This window comes from Lynx canadensis, chromosome B4 (assembly GCF_007474595.2).
Source record: "Lynx canadensis isolate LIC74 chromosome B4, mLynCan4.pri.v2, whole genome shotgun sequence".
NCBI lineage: Eukaryota > Metazoa > Chordata > Mammalia > Carnivora > Felidae > Lynx > Lynx canadensis.
The window spans coordinates 130,466,199-130,491,310 of NC_044309.1; the positions used below are offsets into that span (position 1 = coordinate 130,466,199).

Below are 25,112 nucleotides of genomic sequence, written 5' to 3' on the forward strand. Positions count from 1 at the left end.
TGCGAATGTGTGTGCGTGCGTGCGTGCGAATGTGTGTGCGTGCATGCATGTGAATGTCTGTGCGTGCGTGCGTGCACGCGTGTGTGTGAGCATGGCTGTGAACTAGCACGTGCACCAAGTGGAAGGAATCCCTAGAGATTTTCCAGCTGGGAGACCCAGGAGGGAGAGGAGGGGGAGGAACTCTCCGGAAGAGTCTTGTGTGCAGTTTGACCTTTCTTTCCTGGGAACAGAGTATCCACTTAAGAAAGTGAATAAAATTAGAACCAAATAGGAAACAAAAGTGGAGGACCCTTTGCGGGGGTGGCATTCCCCTGAGGGCTCCTGATCACGTCCCGCCTCTCCCAAGGAACCTGAAAATCCTCCGGTCCCCAGGCCCCTGGGACCACCCCCCCTGCCCCGAAGGAGCCCAGGGAGAGAAGCTTTCTGTCCACCCTCATCTCAACTCCCGACCCCCGTCTCCTGACTACCGGGCCAGAGTCCCGTGACGGGGACAGTCCGGAGAGCGCCAGAGACCCTCTACCAACACCTTCAACTGGTTGCCCCCTTTCCCGTGGGAAACAGGTAGAAAAGAATCCTTTCGCTTTTTCTTAAGCGGGTTTCACCAAGATCTGTCATCTTTCTCAGAAGACAATCTAGGTGTTGCACCGGCGAAAGAGAATGTGTGATGTTTGCGATGTGTCTGTAAGAAGTTCCTCTCCATCTAGAAGTCGTGCTTGCTTGCCTGTTTTTCCAGGTGTTTTTATTAAGGAATCGGAAGAAAAAAAAAATGTAGAGGCCCCTCTATGGAGCTTGTGTCTGGCTGTCACCACTGCCTACAACGTCTGCTTGGAGGACAGCAGTTAGATGGGAATCGGCCCGAGCTCTGGAACGATGCCTCTCAGTCAAGCCTGGCTACAGGGCCAGGAACCCCGGACCCCCAGAGAACAGGGGACCCCCAAGCAGTGAGGATGCCAGCTTCCGGCAGTGGGCAGGCGCGAGGTGGGCCACACGTGGCCCTGCATCGCGTAGAGAGAGACTCCACTGACAGCAGAGGTGGCTCGGGCCCGCCACCAAAGGCTGATTTCCAAGAGACGCCGAACGTCCGGATTTCAAAACACGTGAAATCCTCCCGCTTAAAATCCTGGCCATAAATTCTAACGAATACACAACACTCCCCCGCGACCAGGCCTGCCTCAGAAGACAACACAGGAAGGGACATCGGGCGAGGGGGTGGGAGGGCGGGGGTGGCTGAGGTCCAGGGCTGACAAAGGACCCTCTGTTGCAGGTGCTTCTTCTTCTCGGGCGTCGGCCAGATATCTATCTTCCGTCGTGGTCACGGAGCTTTGCAAACCTTTCCTGTGTTTGAGGTGTTTGCTTCTCTCGGCGGGAGCCCGGTGTCCCAAGCAACGAGCCGAAGCACTACTTTCCCAGACTCCTTTGCAGCGGGGCAGGTGAGCACGTGACCAGGCCCCTCTACTCTGATGTGTCCGTCGCAGACCTCAGTCTGGGAGCCGGCGAGACTGGCAAGGAGGCCGAGAAGGGTGGCATCAGAGCGTCACGTCCCAGGGGCGCCTGGGTGGCTCAGTCGGTTGAGCATCCAACTCTTGGTTGCGGCTCAGGTCGCGATCTCACAGTTCGTCGGTTCGAGCCCTGCGTCGGGCTCCGCAGCTGGCATTTCGGAGCCTGCTTGGGATTCTCTCTCTCTCTCTGTCCCTCCCCCACTCACGCTGTCTTTGTCTCTCTCAAAATAAATACACTTAGAAAAAAAAAAAAAAAAAAGAACATCACATCCCAGATGCCACACCCCCCTGAGCCCGATTTGCGGGTCCTGCCGGAGATGCCCCCACATCAGAATATCCTAAATAAATTCCTTTTCCAATGGAAGAAGGCAGGCTGGGTTCTGTGGCTTGCAACTGGAATTCCCGAGGCAGGTGCCTTTGCCACATGCACGGATTTAAGATTTCAGATCTCAGCGCACAGGTTTAAGATTTAAACTTGTCTTTAACTGCCCCCCCAGCCCTCCCCCCCCCACCCTTCGGCAATGGCTGACCAGCCCAGGGCGAGGGGAGGGGGGCGGGCAGCAAGGTGAGAAGCCGGTGAAAACACAAGAGAAGTGTGCCTGGGGCGCCTGGGTGGCTCAGTCCATTAAGCATGGGACTTTAGCTGAGGTCATGATCTCACAATCTGTGAGTTCAAGCCCCGCGTCGGGCTCTGTGCTGACGGCTCAGAGCCTGGAGCCTGCTTGGGAATCTGTGTCTCCCTCTCTCTCTGCCCCTCCCCAACTCATCCCCTCTGTTTCTCTCTCTCTGGCAGTGTGATGCAGGCCTGGAAGCCAGGTGTCTGAGGGGACAATCCAAGAGGGCCTAAGAAGCACCTCCTACTGCCTGGTGAAATCAAGCGGTAAGTGACCCTAAAAAGGGGGTTTACAGCGCGATGTCTTCCTGGCTGGCTCCATGGTTGAAGGCCTCACTTTCAAGGTCTTAGTGAGACCCAGGTACACACCCCAGTTGGCTGGCTGACCTTGAATCTGTCCCACTGACTTGTTTCCACTTTTGGGTGCTGGTTAAGAAGGAGCTCTCAGAACTAGCAGAGGCCCGAGTATTTGGTGGGTGGCTAGTTTCGCTTTCAGAGTGAGTTAGACGCGGCCCCATTGTGGGTTCTCCCACCACGGAGTCACAAACCCACCCTGGCTCGTCTCAACCAGGTCAGCACATGCTCTGTTTACCAAATGCTTGTTCCCCGGGAGGCCCTGCAGCCAGGGCGGAGCTCCTACCACCTGCCGGAGGGGGGCTGGTGCTGGGCAGGGAGCCTTGCTGGCCGACCCCACCTGCCCAGTGTCCCAGCGTGGTTGAGCCACCGACCTCCCCTGCCCACCAGGGGGCCACGGGCGAGAATATTCATTTCTTCTCTTCCGTTCCACTGCATTTCAGTCCTCCCGGGGGACGAGAGCGCTGGCTGGGAATCTGGACACCTGACTTCTGGTCCCCGCAGGGCCACCAGCTCACCAGTCACAGGTGCTAAGGCTGCAGGCCAGAGGAAGAGCTAGCCAGAAGAATCTAGAGTGGCTTACAGGTTCTGGAAAGAGCGGGAGACTCAGGCCTCAGGGGGGAGCAGAGGGAGCTCGGAGGGGTAGCGCTACAAAGACCCCCTTCAGGTTCCCCCCCACCCCCGCACCCCCCCAGCTGTTTCCTGGCTCGTTCCAGTAGGATTCAGAGAGCCTCACTGGCTAAATGAGCTCAAACGCCCACCCCTTGGCTGGAGAGGATGGGGTCCTTTGACCGACGGCTTGACCGCGACCTCACCTGATGCAGGAAGGTGGATTTCCAAAGAGAAGTGGGGCGCGGCTACCAGAAACGGGGGACCAGACAGGGTCTGGATAAGCAGGAGCCAAAAGTGCCCAGCATCCCCTCTTTGGGCTCAGCCTTCCCCGCCCCACATGGATGGGATGGGGTCCTATGAACCTGAAAGCTCTTCCAAGAGAGGCAGCCTCTAGTTGGAGGACTCTGACCTGGGCACCTTGTCGCCCTCGGGGGAAATGGGACTCTCTTCAGCCCTCAGGGGCAGCCTCTGGGGTGAGGGAGCTTCTCAGGCCCCACCCGGAGGCCCCCCATTTAGGACACAACCGGGCAGGGGCAGGGCTGCCTCAGTGGAGAGGAGGGAAGCTCGCTTCGACCCCCTACGTGAGGCTTGAACCAGTGACCTTGATCTCATGGGCCTCCAGGAGCTCACGAGCCAACCTCAAAGCAGCAGAGGGTAAGGGCCCCGGACTGCACCGCTCTTTGTCGGGGGGGAGGCCCGAGGAGCGCATGATTAGCTCAGGTCCTCAGGGCCCTGCTCCCCGGGAAGGAGCTTCAAAACAGAGCCGAGGCAGCCAGCTGCACGGGCTGGGAGGCCCCCACCAGCTCCTAAGCGATGAGTGATTTGTGTTCCCAGAACACAGGGTGTCGAGGGGGACCCCTCGAAACAGGCTGGAAGATGAAAGATAGAGACCATGAGCGAAGGTGTGCTGGGAGAGGCAGCTCGTGTCCCACACTCGGCCATCCCACCTCCCTCTACACCCCCTGCCCCCCAGCCCCTGTGGCCACCCACCCCCGGCCTCCCTCTACACCTCCTGCCCCCCAGCCCCTGCGGCCGCCCAACTCCCGGCCTCCCTCTACACCCCCTGCCCCCCAGCCCCTGCGGCCACCCAACTCCCGGCCTCCCTCTACACCCCCTGCCCCCCAGCCCCTGCGGCCACCCAACTCCCGGCCTCCCTCTACACCCCCTGCCCCCCAGCCCCTGCGGCCGCCCAACTCCCGGCCTCCCTCTACACCCCCTGCTCCCCAGCCCCTGCAGCCGCCTACCCCCAACCTCCCTCTACACCCCCTGCTCCCCAGCCCTGGCGGCCACCCACCCCCGGCCTCCCTCTACACCTCCTGCCCCCCAGCCCCTGCGGCCGCCCAACTCCCGGCCTCCCTCTACACCCCCTGCTCCCCAGCCCCTGCAGCCGCCTACCCCCAACCTCCCTCTACACCCCCTGCTCACCAGCCCTGGCGGCCACCCACCCCCGGCCTCCCTCTACACCTCCTGCCCCCCAGCCCCTGCGGCCGCCCAACTCCCGGCCTCCCTCTACACCCCCTGCCCCCCAGCCCCTGCGGCCACCCACCCCCGGCCTCCATCTATACCCCCTACCACCCAGCCCCTGCAGCCGCCCACCCCCGACCTCCCTCTACACCCCCTGCTCCCCAGACCCTGCAGCTGCCCAACTCCCGGCCTCCCTCTACACCCCTGCCCCCCAGCCCCTGCGGCCGCCCACCCCCGGCCTCCCTCTACACCCCCTGCCCCCCAGCCCCTGCGGCCACCCACCCCCGGCCTCCATCTATACCCCCTGCCACCCAGCCCCTGCAGCCGCCCACCCCCGACCTCCCTCTACACCCCCTGCTCCCCAGCCCCTGCGGCCACCCACCCCCGGCCTCCATCTATACCCCCTGCCACCCAGCCCCTGCAGCCGCCCACCCCCGACCTCCCTCTACACCCCCTGCTCCCCAGCCCCTGCAGCTGCCCAACTCCCAGCCTCCCTCTACACCCCTGCCCCCCAGCCCCTGCGGCCGCCCACCCCCCAGCCTCCTCCACCTCTCCAGGAGCACCTAGGATCCCCAGCCTCACCCTTCCCCCAGCCAGGGCTAGGGATCACACCAGGCCTGGTGGCCAGAGGCCAGGAGCGGGGGAGGGGGTTGGGGTCAGGGTGAGGAAAGGGCTGTGGGGTGCTGCGATCAGGAGGATGTGGCCAATGCCTTCAGGCCTGCGGTTCCAGCCCAGAAGTGCTGCTGGCACCCTGGCTGAGGTCACCTGTGTCTTTCCCGCCGGAAGCAGAGGTGGCGGGAGCGGAGGTGGCAGGGAGGCGGGAGGGGCGGGGGGAAGCTGCGAGGAGTGTGGTTTGGGCGGTGAAGCTCACATCAGAGCGAGCCCGGACACTCAGGTGAGTGGGCCTCGAGAGACGCTGCTTTCCACCGCCCCCCCTTCCTGTTTCCCTTCTCAATTCTCTCCTGAGATCATCCTCTGCCGGCCCACCTCCCCCCCGCAACATCTGTCCCTCTTCAGGGCCCCGAGCACAGACCCCAGAGGAGGTTCAGAATAGCCCAAAGGTATCAGAAACTACAGCACGGCCAAGGATCCGGAGAGCAGAGCGGCATGAAGGACAGGGAAGGCAGAAGCTACCAGAAGCCATACGCTTCCCTGAGAGGTGCCAGGTAAAAGCAGCCAGGAACACCTCCCAGCCCTTCCTCTGGGCCAGGCCCCGTTCTAAACACTTGAGGCCTGAATTGCTGAATACTGCCAAATGCGGTTTGAGTTCCAACAGCACGGGCGTCCCCAGGAGCTCGTTGGAAATGCAGCATCCCAGGCCCCGAGCCAGACCTGCTGAGTCAGAGTCTGCATTGGAATGCTTGTTTATTTTTGAGAGAGAGAAACCGAAGGAGTGTGAGCAGGGAAGGGTCAGGTAGAGAGAGGGAGACACAGAATCCGAAGCGGGCTCCAGGCTCCGAGCGGTCGGCACAGAGCCCGACGCGGGGCTCGAACCCACGAACGGCGAGATCGTGACCTGAGCCGAAGTCGGACGCTTAGCCGACTGAGCCACCCAGGCGCCCCAGACTCTGCATTTTAAGCACATCCCTAAGGCAGTTCCCGGGCACATGGAGGTTTGAGAAGCAGCCTATTAGCTCATTTAATCCTGACAACACTTTCAGGTTGGTACTCTTCGGGATCCTATTTTATGGCTGGGGAAACTAAGGCACAGAGAGGTTAAGTATCTTGCCCAAGGCCACCCAGGCGGTAAGTGCCGGGGCTGGGACTTGAACCCAGGCCGTTGGGCTCTAGAGGACATGCTCCCAACGGCTAGGCTGCTGCTGCCTTTGGCACGAGGAGCCCTGGGAACGCAAAGCCCTGCTGATGGTTCTGTACCCTGTCTGTGCCACCCCGGCCTTCCAGAACCCAGGCTGGCCCTCCCACCATTTCTCTGACCCCGACCTCTCTCGGGAGAGTCTGAATGGTGTCCCCAGGTGTCCAAGATAAAAACGCCGCGCCGTCAGCATGGAGCATTTTTCAGGCACCTGTATCAGCCCGGCTCCGGGCTGGCAATTATGGTACCCGCCAAAGATCTTCCAGACAACCTGGCCTCGGGGACGCCGGGGCCGAGCGAAGGAGCCAGGGCACAGGCACGTGTGCGAATGCAGTAAAAATAACCAGAGTTTGTTCGAGGTGTTCAGACACTCCCTGGGCAGCTGCCTCTTCAGGGCAGACTTCACGGAGGAGGCGGCTTTGAGCCAGGCCTCGAAGGCAGAATAATGGCCAACACAGAGCCAGGGGCAGAGACCGGCCTGAGCACAGGGGCACAGGTGGGAATGGACACGGGTGTAACGGGGCCTGTGTGGCTGAAGCAGACGCCTGGAGCTTGAAACATCCCAAGTGCAAGGCCCCTCCAGGGCGAGTGCCCAGGCTCCCTTGATTTCCTCCTGGGATGCAGCGATCACTCCCTCCCGGAGGAGCAAGCCCATTCCGGCTCAGGTGTGCACCCAGGTGTGCTCCAGGCAGCACACCTGTGTACAGGTGGGCCTCCTCCAGGCACACCTGAGCCTAACTGGGGAGCGAGAGATGCCTCCCAGGCCCAAGGTCCCCACTGCACTGGACGGGCCCCCACAACCTGACCCATACAGAATCCCTTCCGTCTTTAACCTCACTGCCACTCCTTCATGCCTGGCTCGGAATATTGCACACAAAAGGCACTCGATAATTGCTTCTGAGGAATACTTAGGTGAAAATGCAACAGGGCACTGGGACACGGGGTCCCAGAAGTTGCCACCAGAGGGCGGTGCTTGCTCCTCCCCGGCCTCTACACAGCGCTCGCGCGTGCTGCTGGAGAGGACGCAAAGGCAAGGTGAATGACCCAGATGGATCAGTGCCCAGTTTCCTACCTGGGAGTTCCGGGGTGTGGGGGGGTCCCATGCCCCCGCAAGATAGGATGGGGAAGCAGGCAGGGCCCTGGATTCCAGGAAGACAGCGTGAGGGGAGCCCGAGGAAGGAGAAAGCCAAGACCAACGACCTACAGAGGGATCTGGAGGCTCTGATGATGAGTCTGAGCTCAGAGAGAGCAGCTATCAGCCTTAGGTCACACAGCAGAGTGAACCTTGAACTCTGGCCTGCAGCCCTCCAGATCCCTCCATCCCGCTCAGTCCTGGGACAGAGCAGGGAACTTAACCCAGGAGGGTCCTCATCTTTCTTTACTTGGTACAGATCAGAAACAGAGTCACCTCCTCCTCCAGGCCCTGACTGTTAGGGTTCCTGACACAGCTCTCTTCCTCTTGTATCTCTTTCCCTTAGCCCTGGTGATGGCGTCGCCCCCCACCTCTGGCCCTGACTGCCCCTGAGTGCCAAGGATTCACAGTTCTGCCCCTGCAGCCCCGACCCACATCCTCAGCCCTCCTTCCTCCTCCCTCCCTCCCAAGTACCACCGTCATGCCCTCAGCCCCAGCTGCTTCTGAAGACAAAAATCTTAAGACTCTTTCCCGTCCTTACCACCACACCCCTGGGCGCCTGTCGTTCCTGGAAGGCTCAGAGCTCTTTCCTGCCTTGGGCTCTTACCGCCACGGGCTTCAGCCGGTGGTCACTCTCCGAGGGAGGCCCTCCCTGGCCAGCCCCACCCCAGCTAAGGCAGACGCTGGCCTATTCTGTCCAGGCTCTTGCCCTTCTTTCCCAAGCATTTGCTCTCATTTAACTGTTGGGCATCGGTGGAAGATTTGCTTGGTGGCTGTCTTCCTGGCTGGACTGTGGCACCTCAAGGTCTCAGGGATTCTCTGGCCCCTAAAGCCATGTGTGACTCAGGTAGACACTCACACTGTATTTGTTGAAAGGATGGATGGATGGAAGGATGGATGGAAGGATGGATGGACAGATGGATGGATAGATGGATGGATGGACAGACGGAAGGACGGATGGATGGAAGGATGGATGGACAGATGGATGGATGGAAGGATGGATGGAAGGAAGGATGGATGGATGGATGGAAGGATGGATGGAAGGATGGATGGATGGATGGATGGACAGATGGATGGACAGATGGATGGACAGAAGGATGGATGGACAGACGGAAGGATGGATGGATGGAAGGATGGATGGACAGATGGACAGATGGATGGATGGATGGATGGATGGATGGAAGGATAGATGGATGGATGGATGGATGGATGGATGGACAGATGGACAGATGGATGGACAGATGGATGGATGGAAGGATGGATGGACAGATGGACAGATGGATGGACAGATGGATGGATGGAAGGATGGATGGAAGGAAGGATGGATGGATGGATGGATAGAAGGATGGATGGATGGAAGGATGGATGGAAGGATGGATGGATGGATGGATGGACAGATGGATGGACAGATGGATGGACAGAAGGATGGATGGACAGACGGAAGGACGGATGGATGGAAGGATGGATGGACAGATGGACGGATGGATGGATGGATGGATGGATGGATAGAAGGATAGATGGAAGGATGGATGGAAGGAAGGATGGACAGATGGACGGATGGATGGATGGATGGATGGAAGGATAGATGGATGGATGGATGGATGGATGGATGGATAGAAGGATAGATGGAAGGATGGATGGAAGGAAGGATGGATGGACAGATGGACAGATGGATGGATGGATGGACAGATGGATGGACAGATGGATGGATGGAAGGATGGATGGACAGATGGACAGATGGATGGACAGATGGATGGATGGAAGGATGGATGGAAGGAAGGATGGATGGATGGATGGATGGAAGGATGGATGGATGGAAGGATGGATGGAAGGATGGATGGATGGATGGACAGATGGATGGACAGATGGATGGACAGAAGGATGGATGGACAGACGGAAGGACGGATGGATGGAAGGATGGATGGACAGATGGACGGATGGATGGATGGATGGATGGATAGAAGGATAGATGGAAGGATGGATGGAAGGAAGGATGGACAGATGGACGGATGGATGGATGGATGGATGGAAGGATAGATGGATGGATGGATGGATGGATGGATAGAAGGATAGATGGAAGGATGGATGGAAGGAAGGATGGATGGATGAATGGGTGGATGGATGGATGGATGGACAGACAGATGGATGGAAGGGGAGTCTTGGTATCAGATTGAGGAGGTGTCTGTTCATGCTTTCTTTAATTCGACAGGGATTTACGGGGATCCTGTTGACAGCCCCATGCTGGCCACTACAGAGGTTACGAGAACACCTGACACCTACCATCTGCATAATTCAAGGCACCTTCTCTCTGGATGGGGGCAGGACAATACACAAATAATTGTAACTAAGGGACCGTGTCAGTACAATGACCACTGGCTTGAAATTTCAGGACAATCCCAGTATTGAGTGATAAGAATAAGCTCTTATTTGATTCTAAGCCTTTTAATGTTTTATCTAAATCAGTTAGCAAGACAGAGAAAAGAACTGTTCAGTCTCTATAGGCAATTGTGCCTTTAAAAAGTGGTCCTGATGAGTGTGAGACACATAGAGTGTGCCCCGTTCTAACAAAACGCATGCAGAAGACATTGGCTGGGGCAAACAAGGAGAGCTTCCCCACGCCCACCCTTAACCTCGGCCAGTTCTAGAACTCATATTCATCCAGTAAACAAATATTTATCGAGTGCCTGCTACGTGCCAAGCTCTGTGTCACCAGCAGTGAACGAAACCGAGATCCCTGCTCTTACAGAAGTCACAGTCCAGCAATGGGGGAGGGGGAGACACCAACAATAAATAAAACAACAAAGCAAACGCCACAGGAATTCGAAGACAAACGCTATGGGGAAACGAGAAAACAAGACACGGGGTGCAGGGCACCATTTCAAATCAGGTGGTCAGAGGAGGTGATGTGAAAATCTGAAAGGAAAGGGGATCCGGGAGGAACTGGAGGAGGGATGACAAGCAGGGACTGTCTTCCGAATTTGCGGGACAACTGCCATGCTCCCCAAAATGTGCCCCGGGACCCCCGATCCGTGCCCTCGCCCCATGCCAGCCTGTAGGTCCTACATGGCATGAGGTGGCTTGACTTGCTCTCAAAAAGTATCTATGGGATTTGTGGGCTGATTCGTACAGAATGGAATGCTCCCTGCAGCCTCCTTCTTTGCCTTCGTCCACGCGAACTCCTACTCATCCTTCAAGACCCAAACACATAAGGATGGAGTTGATTGCTCTCTCCTTGGAGCTATCCACCCTTATTTATGCAAGCTTTGCACCTTATAGAAACTTCTTTCATAGCCCCCGATGCACTGTATTCCCCTTCTTTTCCTGAAGGTCCTTCCCTGCACTGGGAGCCCTCAAGGGGATCTGACTTCTGGACCCCTGGAGCCTCCTGGAGATGCTTGGTTAATGGTGGCCGAGTTGAAATGACCTGCTGTCCCTTCAGCGCTCCCTCTCAGAGAAGTGGTTTGCATTTCTGGGGGCCTGGGGTGCCAGAGCTGAGCTCCTTTGGGATGTGAGCAAGATAATTCAACTTTTGCTAGTTTTAAAGTTGAAAAACAAAACAAAAAAAAGTGATGTTGAAGATGAGGGCTTGAGCCCCCAGCCAAAGCTCAAGGAGGGAAAAACCCAGAGCCCCAGGACCTTGGCACGTGCCATGCCTGGGCTCCCTGACTGCAGCCCCGCCTGAATGTGCTCAGCTCCGTCAGCTCTTTCCGGGGCTTTGCTTCCCTCATCCCAGGAGCCGGACTCAGGCTGGCCCTGCTGGGGTGGAGGCCTCCCTTGGAGCCACCAACTACCCTGGCCACCAGGGGGCAGGGTGAAGTAGACAGCCTGGGCCCTGGGTGGGGTGGGGGCTGGTGGGGTGGTGAAGGGTCCCAGATAAAGAGCAGGTCACTGAGCCTGGGGACCAAACACCCAGAGAGCCTCCTTCCGGGGGCCCTGCCTCACTCGAGCCTGCCCTACGCTTCCTGTGTGAGAGGCCCGGGACTCTGGCCTTATTTGAAGGGTAGGGGTGTTGGAGGCAAAAGCTCTGGGGACACCCTTTCCCTCCCAGGTGGCTGCATTTTTTTTTTTTTAACAAAGGCTTTGTTTTCCCCAACAGTTTGCCAACTTCTGTCGCAAAAGGACTCCCACCGTGCCCAACTTCAAGCTAACATTGTGATGTCCCTGAACTCAGAGTTGGGAACAGATTCACACCATTGGCCCTGGCCAGCTGGTGCGAGCCGGCTCCAGCATGCCCCTGGCTGCGGGGGTCCAGGTTCAAGGGCACGAGCTCCCCCGAGACTCCCCGTGAGGACCCCGGCCGGCCCTAGCTCGAGGAGGTGTTGCCCCGTCCAGACACCCTCTGAAAAATCCTAGCTCGGGTCCTAGATACACGTCAGCAAGGCCTGGGTTTGACTCCTTCAAGTGCCCACTGGACAGGTTCAAAATCCCAGGACCCGCAAAACCGTCTCCTTCCCCCCTCCTGGCTTTTTTCAGTTCCCGGGAAGGGCTGAGCAGTTTCCTACCCCCGGGGCCTTTGCTTATAGACTGTCAGCCACACGAGGGCGGGGCCCGTGTGGATTTTGTGTTCACGGCATCGTCCCCCGGGGCCTAGCACGGCGCAGAGCCTGGAAAAGGCAGCGACTCCGTGATTGTCGAATAGATGTGCACGTGGTACCCAAAGGCACTTATCTGGTCTCTTTCTTCCTCTGTAAAAAAGTAGGGGCGCCCTGGTGGCTCAGCCGGTTAAGCCTCTGACTCTTGATCTCAGCTCAGGTCAAGATCTCGCGGTTCGGGAGATCGAGCCCGGAGTCGTGCTCTGCGCTGACCGGGTGGAGCCTGCTTGGGATTCTCATAGTCTCCCTCTCTCTCTGCCCCTCCCCTGCTCGCGCGTGCTCTCGCTCTCAAAATAAATAAATAAACTTAAAAAAAAAAAAACAGCATAACCCAACGTCCTACCTTACAATAATATTTAACATCTTGGGGCGCCTGGGTGAACCAGCAACCTCAACTGAGCTCAGGGAAGTGTGACTCTTCTTGGGAGGGTGGGGGCGGGGCTCTAAGACATGGTGACCTTGGTGCCCGGGGATTTGAAGGCCAAGGGGCAGGGCTGACAACTGATAAGCGCTGGGGGACGCTCAGGGCCGATGCTGTCCCCCCCCAAGTCTGGGAAGGCTCCCTAGAACCAAGATACCTGGCTGAATCAGATGGCCACATCTGACAATGTGGCCAGAGAGCTTTGGTGACGATGTGCCAGCTGTACCTTTGACCACGTCTCCCCCACAGCCCCTCTTATCCCGCTTGGGGGTTCGGCCCGGACTCTCAGGGCTCAGAGGTAAATCTTGCTTCCCACAGTTCTGTTCTTCCCAGAGGCTGGGTTGGGTGCGGTCATGTGACGGCTCTGGCCAAGGAGAAGTAGGGAGAGGCTGCAGGAGGGAAGACTGGTCATCTCACCTGCCCCCGTCATGCCCGATGTGACACGCCGGGGACCCGGGACAGCAAACGTGTGGCCACCAGCTTGTGGCTGCCGTCCTGTGGCCCTGAGGGACGCTGGCCTGAGCACAAAGCTGTGGCGCTAAGAGCGCCCAGTGGCACCCTGGGACAACCCGTGATCCTTAGCGAAGCTGCTGTGCTGCTGAACGAACCAGCCCTGGGATTTCGGGTTATTTGTCCTTTCTGATGCCTTATGTTCTAGAAGCATTCTGTGCCCCCAAAAGCATCCTAACAGATACAGAAGGGACATGCCACGAAAAGCAGAGGGAGGGAAGGATTCTTTCCTAGGTTCTTAAGCGTTTTTTTTTTTTCATCTTTATTTATTTTTAAGAGAGAGAGAGATACACTCAGAGTGTGAGCAGGGAGGGGCAGAGAGAGAGGAGACACAGAATCCAAAGCAGGCTCCAGGCTCTGAGCTGTCAGCCCAGAGCCCGATGCGGGGCTCGAACCCACGAACTGTGAGATCGTGACCTGAGCCGAAAGTCGGACGCTTAACCGGCTGAGCCACCCAGGCGCCCCTAGGTTCTTATGTTTTAAAACGGGAAGGAGAGAACCTGTCTGCCCCGTTGAGAGCTTTGGGAGAGGGTGCCCTGAGCAGACACTGAGTAGATCTGAGCTCCCGGCTACCCCTGGGGGTAGAGGCGGGCAGAGGGGGAGGAAGGAACGTGTCGGTCTTGGGGTTCCTGGCTGAAGGGGACCGTCGCCCCTCCTCCCCAGCTGAGCCTGGAGCTGGGGTACAGAGGAGATCCCCAACAGGTGTGGGGCAGCTGAGACTCAGAGGGGCCACGGCGCCCTCCCAGGCCGAACCCTGGGGAGGCGGCTGAGAACCCGGACAAGAAACGGCCACGCGGTGTATTCAGGCACAGGATCCCGGGCTCAGACAGCTCCCGGAGCGATGCAGAACCTGTGAGACAAGCCCCCGTGCACAGCGCCCCAAGAGGGACGAGAACCCAGGAGGGCTCCGCGGGAGTGAGCGCGCGGCTCAGCTGGTATGTGAGGGGGGGGGGGGACCCAGGAGCCCAGAGCGGTGGAAAGCAAGTTCTAGTTCGCGCACCTCTGTGTTTGTGACACCAATGCGTCCCCCGCCCCCAGCGGGGAACAGCAGTTGGCCAGAGGAAGGACAGGGACGGTCGCCCACACTCACACTCTCACTGCGCTGCTGCGTGGGCCCGGACCTCGGTTACTAGTTCCTCCCGCCCACACCCTCACCTCCAGGCAGCAACTTCACACCCCAGCCCGACCCTGCACGGCGCCCCCCCCCCCCGGCCTCCCTTCCTGCTGGGTGTGCAAGCCAGCTGCTCCCGGCCACGGGGGCTTAGCCTCGCACTCTTGACTCCTGTCCTGGAAATCCCTCCTTCCTTCCTCTCTGGCTCCCGCAGCCTGCCTTCTGGAAGCAGCTCTGCCCTGCCGGGCCCCACCCCGAGTGTTCTTGACATCTGTTTCTGGTCGTGTTGAGTCTCTGCCTATGTTTTCCCTTCCTCCAGATGCACACGTGGCAGCCTGTGGCTACCGGGCCCCGGGCCGTGGAGCTGGCGGGAGGAGGAAGAAACAGTGGAGGGTGCTGCACAGATTCCAACCCCCCCCCCCGCCACCCCCGGGCCAGGACTCCTGGACCTTGCCTCCCGCGGCTCCTCTCCCCTCCTGCTCAGTACACGTCATCCATCCAGCAAAATGGCCTTGGAGCGCGGGCCGGGCGCCAACCCCCGCGAACGCGCGAAACACCAGCACGTTCGGTCCTCATTTGAAACAGAACTGAGACTCACGGGGACGAGGTGACAGGCCCGGTTCATGGGCACAGGAGAAACAGTGGTGTCGGCGCTGAGCCAGGAGCTGTTCTAAGGGAACAGGGACCCGGGATCAGAACCCCCCCTAGCCGGGCTCCAGAGCCCACACGCTCTGGAATCCGAGCGCTCACCGCTTCCCTGAAATTTCTCAAGCCCTGTCACTTGGCACTTCCTATTTTCTGGGACGATCAGCGCTGGTTTCACGTTCCTTCCCATCGTCAGTCCAGGGGTCCTGATCTGGAGTTCTGAAAGTCACCCCGTATAGCCTCGGGCACCCGCAAAGGCCTCCGTGGGCCAAGGGGGGGGGGGCTTTGAACCCGACGTGACAGATAAGGACAATGGGGGGACCCAGAGAGACTAGATGCGTTACCCAGCGTCTTCTAGTCCTCAGCTGACTCAGGGGGCTCCCCCGGGGCAGAGCCGGCACGGGAGCCCAGCTACTGGCACCCAGGCCTGCCCTCTTCTCACTGCCATAGAAAAGTCTAGTAGGGGCAACAGAGCCTGGTAGACCCGTTGCCCAAGCTGAACCCGCCCCCCATCTGGCTGCCCTCCGCCCACCCCCCTCTGCTATTAAATCTCTTGCCTCCTTTGAAGTCCAGTGGGAATACGGCCCTTCCCACCGGATGGCGTCCTGGGTCCACACCGTGCCCTTCCCGGGCCCACGGCACCGCTGACCGCCTCTGGTCCCACCCTGTACAATCCACACTCCACCCGGCCACGAGAGCGGTCTGCCCCTTTAGTTAACTCTAACCAGTGACCACGCGGCTCAGAACCCTCCAGCAATGCCCCAGCACGTGGGGGGTCAAGTCCAGACGAAGGCAGACATTCGAGACCTTTTATGACTTGGCGCCTCCTCACCTTTCCAGCCTTAAATCTCATCCTGCCCTTGTCTCTTGCACTTTTCCAAACATTTCCATAGCGTGCTGCCCTCTCCAAGTGCCCAGAGCATAGACCGCACTGGCCCACGGCCACCCCTTGCACCCCACTGTCCCTTTTCCCCCAGATCATGGTGTCTTTCAAACTCCTATTCGTCCTCCGAGGCCCGGCTCGAATGCCCCCTCCACTAAGAAGCTTTCCTAGATCACCCTCTCGAGAATTCTCCACACTCTTCCCCATACTCCAGTGCAACAGAGGAAGGTCCTTCCTCCTGTGTGACTTCCGGGCACACCCTACCCAAGCCCATGGGATGGATCCAGCCCACCCGTCCAGGTAGCAGGCCCCCGGGGACACAGCTGGGTTCAGCTGCCTGCACCAGCTCTGTTCCTGGTTTCAACTCAGATCCCTGTCCGATCACCATTCTCCCCGCCCCCCCACACCACCCGACCAAGCAATGGCCAAGCTGAGGTGAGGTCCCCTGACTCCTCGTCCAGGCTTTTTTTCCATTTCATGAGCCTCTTCGCCCCCTGGCCCTCCTCTCTTTTCCTTCCTGGTCACGAACACTTCGGAGGGAAATATTCTTTTCAAAATATGTAACTGAAAGGGATTGCCCCCGGGGTGGGGAGGTAACCACATGGGCTCACCAGAGTCACCAGGACTAAGCATTGCAGATCTCTGGGGGGACACTGCCCCCCCCACATTCCTGGCAGCAGGTTTGGGGGGCCTCCAGTTTTCCGGGCCCCTCACCCAGCCCCCGCCAAGACGTTGCCTTCCGGGAGAGCCCCCATCACAAAGATCCAGGGGCTCTTACCACCCATTGGAGAGAAGCCACCAAGCCAGGAACTGGGCTCCTGTGGGGACATCTGGCCCAGGCAGGCATCAGAGGCCACTCTGAACCACGGATAGAGGCGGCATCTGTCACAGGTCCGCTGAGACACTGGGGGAGATGCTCTCTGGGAGCCCTGAGCTAACATGGCCCGGAAATGCCTGGGGACCTTTGACCTCAGCTTGCAAAGGACAAGTTTCAATCCTCCTGCGGGTGCTTGGTGAGAAGTTTCAAAAGCTTTGCTGCCAGAAAAAAAAAAGGAAAAATAAAGCTTTGCTGCCTTATCAATCAGCAAACCGGCTTGTCCTTGTGACGTGACCGTGACAAAAGGCTCCTGGCGTGGGGGGGCGGGGACAACCTTTACTGCCGGGGGTGAGGGGATGCTGAGAGGGAGTGCTGGTGAGGCCAATGGCGCATGAACAGAGCCTGGACGGAAAGCAGGCCCTGGGATCGCCTCCCCCTGAGTAGCCCCTGACCTGTTAGGAGCCCCTTGGGTGAGAGCCGCAGGGAGTTCAGGTCCAGTGGGAAAACTTTCGTGGCCGTATAGGTTCCAAAGACTCGAAGACTTGTGTCTACCCCCTGCCTGGGTGGGCCACCAGGCTGGGTTAGGCTGAGTCCGGGAGGCCGTTCCTCCTGCACAGCTCGTTCTCGCACACAGTACCCAGGAAGCCATCTCACACAGCAACAGGGAGGCCCAGGGGTGCAGAATGTTCCGTCGAGTCTGCAAGGGGAGCCTGCACGGGTTACGTCAACTGTAACTACATTTACGTGAGTGGCCACCACGCGCTAGCTTGGCCGCCCCCGGGCGCCCTGGCAGATGAGTGACAGAGGGGGCCGGTGTCTTGGTGGGTGGGAAGCACATGGAGAGGAGCCCTGGGCTGCCTCCGTCTCTCGAGCCTTCCCCGGGGGGCACCGGCAGCACCGGGACGGGCCGCCCTCCCAAGGTGGGCAGAGGAAGCCGAGGGGAAAGAACCAGCCCGCATTGCCAAAGAGACACACGAACTTTAATCACTCTGGACAAGCAGGGCAGGGGCGGAAGTCAGGCTGGGGGGGCGGCTGGGAGAGTGCCAGCCTCGACGGCACATGCTCAGGTCCCGCTGCCAGCCCCCAGCCACGTAGCCATGGGTCCGTTGGCTATGAGTGAGCACCAGAAACCACCACTGGGGCCACCTCTGCCCCGGGGTCTGTGTAAGCACCAATGGGCGGAGGCCATCTCCCTCTGGAGAGAGGTTCAGGCCACCCGGGATGGGGGGAGGGGAAGGCTGGACGCGGCCATGCAGGCCCACCCTGGGAGGGGGAGAAAGGACAGAAGGCCTGATGTCCCCTCACTTGACCTTGGCCTCTCCCGGTGCCTGTCTTGGCTTCATGGCTCAGAGGAGCCTCCCCCTGATTGACCCGGAATGTTGGCCGCTTCAGTTCCCTAGACCTGCTGAGGGGTCCAAAGCCCGGCCCACTCCCCGGTGGCATGTGTAAAGGCGGCATCAGGCCAGAGGAGGCGCTGCTGGGCAGGAGATGCCCACCAGGGCTTTAGCACCTTAACCAAGCCTGGAAAGCCAGGGACGCTGGGCTGGCGAGAGAGGCCAAGGAGGGTCAGCGAGCACCTGGGAGCCAGGCACCTTCGGGAGGGTGGGCTGGGAGGGGCAAGAGAACAGAGGAGGGGGAGCCCCAGAGGGATGCGAGAATGGGAGGATGTTGGGAAGAGAATGTTCTGGAGGCTTCCAGAATGTTCCAAAAGTAGAAGCGTGTGGAAGTCCTAGAATCTGGTGGCTCAAGCGGGGTCCACAGCCCAGCCCCATCAGCACCACCCAGGAACGTCTTAGAAATGCAGAATCACGGGCCCCCTCCAGAATCCAAATCGGAATCTGCATTTTGGCACAGCCCCCAAAGTCATTCAGATGCACGTTCAAGTCCGGGACGTGCCGGTTTAAAAGGCTGGGAAAATTCTAGAACGTTTAGGTCAGAGGGCTTCTTAAGATAGGTCCAAGAGAGGAGAGAAAGGGGTGATGGCGGGGAGAAAACAAGAGGAAGACCATCCAGAACGCCAGGTCCCGGGGGCCCACTTTACGGAGGTGTAAACTGAGGCCTCGCAGGGGACGACCCTGCCCCCAGCCCACCCCCCCGGCCGGAGCCGCCCCCCGCTGGAGGCGCTAGTCCTCCTCGGGCTTGATGAGGTGGCCGCTGAAGGTGATGTAGGTGTCGACATCGTCGCTGTAGACGGCGTTCTCCCGCTCGCGCTTGAAGAGCCGCACCCAGACGCGGTCGCCGGGCCCCAGGGCCAGCATCACGCTCTGACTCTGCATGATGCTGCGGTCGCTGGGCTGCGCGTACAGGATGACGGCCGCCTCCTCGTTGTGCACGACGTGCACGTATGTCTCCTTGAAGTTCCAGCTGTGCACGTTGAGGCTGAAGAAGTAGAGGCCGCGCAGGGGGGCGACAAAGTGGCCGGCGGCCAGGTCGAAGTGGCCGTCCGGGTTCACGAAGACGGTGTCAAAGAGCAGCGGCTGGAACCCCTCGCTGCTGTGCAGGGCCGTCTTGCGGCCCACGGAAAAGGCGGAGAAGCGCGTCCGGCACGGGCCCCCGGGGCTGCCCGCCTGCCCCTTGGAGCCCTTGGTGCCCTGCGGGCCGCGCTCCCCCCGGGGACCCTCCCTGCCCAGCTTCCCGGGGGTGCCCAGCAGGCCTCGGTCCCCTTTGTCACCTGTGGGGACAAGAAGGGGAAAGTCAGGGCAGGCGCCCAGGCCTGCGCCAAGGGAGTCCCTCCGTGGGTTTGCGGAAGACGCGAGAAGGAGGCCAGAGCGGGAGCCAGCGTTTACAGAGCCCCTTGGTGCATGCCAGCCCTCACCTCCCTGAATGCCCGTCTAAGGAAGATACCGTGACCGTCTCCGGTCCCAGGAAGGTTGAGGGAGTCATCCAGGGTCACACAGCTCAGGGGAAGCAGGTAACGCAACACTCAGGAGGGTCTGTCTTCCGCCTGCCTGTTCCCCTCCCCCCTACAGCGAAGGCGTGGTGTGGCCCCTGGGAGGCCAGGCCCAAACCCCCAGCCAGACTGCAGTGGAGACGTGGGCTACGTGCAGGATGTGCTTTGCGTTTCTGACCCAGAGAAGGAACCCAAGAAAAGTACCTCTGCTTCCCCGAAGGGAAAAGCCCTGGGTAGGAGCCAGGCGGCCCTGGGTGGGGATTATGTCCCACCGGGGCGTTTCCCGGTCAGGGTCTTGGTTGCCTTGTCTATATCTTAAGAAGGATCACGTCCACCTCGCAGGGGTGCTCCTGGGCCCTCAACAAAATGTCCTAGGGGACAGTGCGCCACAGCCCACACTCCCGAGGTGGGATGGCCCACCCAGCGAGGCTCAGCCCGTCCCTGCCTGCCCTGGGGTCCGGCAGCGTCTAACCTGGTCCTCGGGCACGCAGGCCTCTGCCCAGCCTTTGTTCCAGGCCGACCCTGAACTCAGGAGACGCAGGTGACCGCCTGTGTCTCCAGGTACCTGCTCCCACATATTTGATGATCGCACCATCAGCCCCTCCCCTTTTTTTTTTTTTTTTTTTTTTAAACTTTTTTTTTTTTTCAACGTTTATTTATTTTTGGGACAGAGAGAGACAGAGCATGAACGGGCGAGGGGCAGAGAGAGAAGGAGACACAGAATCGGAAACAGGCTCCAGGCTCCGAGCCATCAGCCCAGAGCCTGACGCGGGGCTCGAACTCACGGACCACGAGATCGTGACCTGGCTGAAGTCGGAGGCTTAACCGACTGCGCCACCCAGGCGCCCCAACCCCTCCCCTTTGACAGACCCACACGGCCCTGTGGTTTCCCAAGGTCTCCTAGGACCGTGGCCACACCCGTGGGAAGAGCGGAGGAGGGCCCAGCCCCCGGGAGGAGAGGCCTGGAGAGAAGCGGGGACAAAGGGGTCCCCGCAGCGCTCTGGCTCCACGGCCTCCACGGAGAACGGTCTCATCACGTGCCCAGCACTTTACAGTTTGCGGAGCACCTCTTCGCCCCGAGGGAGGAGGGGGTGAAGGGTGGCTTTAGGAGGGGGTCTCCTTCTCCGTTTTACAAGTGAGGCAGCAAGCCAGGGAGGGAGAGCCGAGCCTGACCCACAGGGCAGAGGTGCCCAGCAGCCGGGGCTGGGACCCGGGAGCCCTGACGCCAGCCAGGAGCCTTGCACCGCGGCCAAGGGTCCACCCCCCCCACCCCCCACCCGCAACTAAGTCTGGCCCTGGCGTATCCTCCTCAACTCAGGGTTTTCGGAGGGCCACGTGGAGGAAGGGAGGCGTCCTCACCCGTGAGATCTCAGGGCCAGAGGGTCTCAGAGGCCAGCCGAGCCCTGGCCCTCTGGAGACCTCGGGCCAGACCCTGGCTCTGCTCCTGACAGCTGTGTGCTCCTAGCACAGCTCCTCCCCTCTCGGGGGCTCAGTTTCCCCATCTGCAAAGGGGGGGGGGGGGAGGAATGACAAAGTTCCGAGCTCTTGGGGTGGTTGTCAGCGCAGGCAGAGGTGACAGGGGTCTAGGGCCTGGCCCCAGCCCAGCTGCCCGCGGCCCCCAGCAGCAGAAGCCTCTTCCTGATTTTAGAGGACAGGGAGCCAGCTCCGACCTGGACAGCCCCAGGGGCTGCCCACGGGTGTCCCTGCTTCCACCCTGGTCCCCTGCTGGCTATTCGCCGTGCGACACTAGAGGGATCCATTTGAAACCCAAGTGGGATCAGCTCCCTCCGCTTGAGCCCTCTCCTGCTCCCCATCTCACTCAGAGGGGAAGCCCAAGTCTGATCGGGTCCTTGCTTCGCCTCCAACTTCAGCTCCTCCTTTTGTCCCCTGCCGCTGAAACACACCAGACCCACTCCTGCCCCAGGGCCTTTGCACCTGCTGTTCACCTTGGCCCACGCTTCCCCGGATATCCACATGGCTTCTCCCTCACCTTCTCATTGAAACTACACTGACCACCCCCATTTAATATGCAACCTCCCCCCCCTTTACCTGCACTCCTGATGCCCCTTGCCCTGCTCTACTCACCACTGCCATAGCATTTTTCACCATCCAACGTTCTGTCTCCCTAACGCGGTAATATATTTATTGCTCACTGTCTGCCCTCCCCAACTAGAACGGGAGCTCCGTGGCAGTGGGCTTCTCTGTCTGGTTTGTTCACGGCTCCGTCCTCAGAATCCAGAACAGTGCTGGCACATAGCAGGTGCTCAATAAACGTGCGAATGAAAGAAAGGGTCTCGGACAGCCTTCCGTCCTGGTGTTTCCTGCTCCCTCCACCTCACTGACCCCAGCCCGGGAAGAGACCCCCAGGCCCTCCCCATCCCCAAGCGGACCCGTCTAGCCTGAGCCACGTGTGGGCACTCACCCTTCAGGATGGTGATGTTAATGTAGGGCCTGACCTCAGGCAGCACATACGGGAGGGCAGATGGAGAGGCTGAGGACACATCTGCTTCGTCGGCGGGGGTCAGGGAGTCCTCAGGGTCACAGCACCGGCGACAGTACCCAGGGGGACCGGAGGCCACAGCTTCCCCAGAGGTGGGCTCCTGGGTGGGGACCCCAAGCACCAAGAGAGGGAACAGAAGCACCGCGCAGAGGAGGCCCAGGGCAGCTATCCCCATGGCGACCTGGAGCAAGGAAGGAGGGGCAGAGACTCTATTTAACTTAACATCTACACCGCGCCGATGCCCGGCCTGGAGGCTGCCCGCTCAGCGTCCGCCCACCTGACATAACTCGGGGAGGGAGCGATCGTGCCCCCACTTAACGGACGAGAAGACTGAGACCCACACAGAGAAGCAACTTCTCCAAGGTCACGAAGAGACTGGCGGCGATGCACGGCCTGCAGGCCGAGGCCCCAGAAACCCAGGGCCTGGGAGGGAAACCCCTCTAGGGAGCCACGGGCCAGGAACAGACAAGGGTCCCTGGAGGCCTCTGCTGAGGAAGGTGAGGAAGATGTCCCAGCCACCCAAGAGTCATCACCCGTGAAATGCTGTTTCTGCCCCCCCCGACCCGCCTCCCCGGGGCTTGTTTTCTTGTCACCCACTCCTCCGTGTCCGGCGAGCACATGCCCCCGGCAGCACGAGGAAGGTCGGTGGACCCTTGGGACAAACACAAAAGATTCTGCAGGCTTGTTCCCCGGGAGGGGGCACGCGTGGCTGAGCCCACGGTCTGGCACAGGGGCTCCGTGGTCCGGCCAAAGGGGCCAGGAAAGTTCATTTACTCTAGCAGCCAGGCAGCGACATCCGTCAGAGAAAATGCACGGGGCTGTGCCCCACGATGCTGCCCTTGTACCTTTGAGATACAATTGCCTGGGTGCCAGGCAAAAGGAGGTGACTCTCTGGCCGGACGCGTTAGAGACAAATACAGAGAAGACGTCATTTTGAGAGGAACGCGGCACTGAGGGCGCGTGGCTTGGCAAGGGCTGGCGTCAGCCCACCTTCCCTCTCAGCACCTTTGCACCGTCAACAACCCGCGCGACCTCACACAGAAGGCCCGCAGGGAGGGCTCCGGAGTTAGTTCATTGGACGGCGGTTGCGTCAGTCATCACAGATCTGCCAATCCGCTGCCAAGGGGGTAAATTGGAATTAAGGAGCAGGCTGAGGAGGTCCGGAAAATTCAAAAGGCTCAGAGAAGCCCAAGGGGCTATGAAGACCGGTCTCTGGCCTTGGCCAAGAGACGATCCAGGGTTCCAGGAGAGGGGCAGGAAGTGGCCGGGACAGCAGACACCGGGGACAGGCGGGTGGGCAGGAAGCCAGGCAGAGAGCCTTTGAGGTGATAGCGGTGTTTGGGGGCTGGCACCTTATCGCAGGATCAGAAACTCAGCTCTTGAAACCAGATTGGCTTTGACACTTCTAGCGTTTCTTTGTTTATTTCCTCTTCGTTCTACTTTAACATTTAGTACGATTCAAAAATATTTTTTTGTGTGGTTAATACGTGCAGAGAAGGTAAAATTATTATTATTTTTAAATGCTACTCTGTCTCCACTGAGCACTGAGGTAAGAGAGAGGTTTTAAAAGAGCAGCTCTGGGGGCGGGGGGGGGGTGGGCAGCAGTGAATGGGGGGTGGGGCAGGCAGTCCCCGGAGACACCACCCCTCTCCTTAGAGGTGACCATTCCCAAGCTCCACCTGCTCTGGCTTCCTGGTTCTGCTCAATCAGGCAGATCAGTTTCTCAGAGATCAGCCTAATCTCTGTCCAAGATGATCACCCTCATCTTGTATTTGTAAATGTCACATCCCAGTGATTTTTGAGAAGAGCAAAAACCCCCTCTTTTTCCCCCCCACCCCGGTCATAGAGAGAGACGTGACTTTCTGGGGACAGGGGAGGCCTCGGGGTTGGACCTGAGATCCCGGGAGAGTTTACAAGTTGTGTGACCTCCGGGCTAGCGGCTTAACCTCTCTGGGCTTCCCACTCCTTGACACGTAAAAGCAGAAGAAACCACCACCCGCCTCCCAGGGTGTTTGGAAGGATCCAAAGGCAGGGAAAGTGCCTGACTTGTAAAGGACTCTGACAAAAAGAAGGAAAAGAAGGCAGCAGAGGGAAGACCGTTAATAACATTGCAATAACACCGAACGGGGACTATGCTAATCGCGGTGAGCACTGAGTAATGTACAGAATTGCCAAATGACTGGGATGTAGTCATCATAGCTGAAACTAACACTGCATGTCAATTACCCTTCCATAATAAGCAAATAAAATAAAACAACGTGTTCCTTCTGCAACCGACAAGACGTCTTCCCAGGGCCTGCACAGGACGGGACGAGCAGAGTCTCTCCCAGAGGACTGGCACGATCGGGGATCTTTCTGTGGGCCCCGGGCCAGCCGGGAGTCAAAAGCTCGGAGACACAGAGAACTGTAACCTGGGAAGCAGGAAGCAGGAAGCAAGGCAGCCTTGAACTAGAGTAATAATAACCACAGCCGTGATCATTGACTGGCCCTGGGGGAGGGTGCCTGGCAGGGATCAAGGGTGAGGGACCGTGTTGTGGTTGGGGGGGGGGGGTCCCTACTGCCTCCACTCAGGAGCTGAGAGCTCTCTGGGGAAGGAGGGAGCCGGGCCTGCGGAGTTGAGCCGGTGAGTGTCCAGGCAGGGGCAGCCCTTCTGGGGGTGAGGGGTGCTGAGATCTCAGTCAGCCGGAGAATGAGCGAGAGGGGCTAGCCAGGGTCAGAGGGAGACAGCAGAACCCAAGATGTGCCTAGGAAGACAGGGGGGAAGGAAGGGAATTCTGGGCTCTGACCCCAGCCCCCTGGGCCCTGCTGGAGGGAGTTACAGGACCTTTCATCACTCACCCTGTGTCCAGCGGCCTCCACAGCGGCTCACAGACCCCCAGCCTCTGGGCAGCCTCTGGCTCCTTGGCCCATGTCTGCCTCTTGCTGGCCCGGACCCCCAGGCCAAGCAAGCAAGCAAGCTGAAGAGGGAGGGATGAAGGGAGGGAGGGAGGCGGAGGGAAGGCGGAGGGAGCGGGCTGAGCTGGCTTCCCACTTCCCCTCCTCCCTGCTTGCTCCTCTCCAGCTTCTGGGATCCGCGTGGAGATAAAGGGAGCCTAGGGAGCTGGGGATTTCCTTCGCTTAACTCTTTGGCGATCCAGTGGGGTCTGGTTTGATTCAGAGGCCCGATAGAGCTGGAGCCGGAAGGGGCCTGAGTGAGGCGTCCTGATGTGCAGGCTGGAAAATCAAGGCCAGGGAAGGGACGGGGCAGGAGCCCCCC

At 59.5% G+C, this 25,112-nt stretch overlaps 1 protein-coding gene across 1 annotated transcript; it reads right to left on the reverse strand.

Moving 5' to 3' along the window:
- Window positions 1–17,432: 17,432 nt before the first annotated feature.
- C1QTNF6 (C1q and TNF related 6) lies at window positions 17,433–24,806 on the reverse strand. Its single transcript, XM_030320550.1, has 3 exons — window positions 24,695–24,806; window positions 21,779–22,037; window positions 17,433–19,137 (listed from the first exon to the last, which is right to left on the reverse strand). The coding sequence occupies exons 2-3, from the start codon at window positions 22,029–22,031 to the stop codon at window positions 18,590–18,592; spliced, it is 801 nt and encodes a 266-aa protein (XP_030176410.1). The 5' UTR covers window positions 22,032–22,037; window positions 24,695–24,806; the 3' UTR covers window positions 17,433–18,589.
- Window positions 24,807–25,112: the final 306 nt, after the last annotated feature.

Excerpts from the sequence above, each read along its gene's own strand:
- C1QTNF6 (XM_030320550.1), bottom strand. The coding sequence starts at position 22,031 with ATGGGGATAGCTGCCCTGGGCCTCCTCTGCGCGGTGCTTCTGTTCCCT. Across the intron at positions 19,138-21,778 it reads TAACATCACCATCCTGAAGG|GTGACAAAGGGGACCGAGGC; the intron begins GTGAGTGCCCAC and ends TTGTCCCCACAG.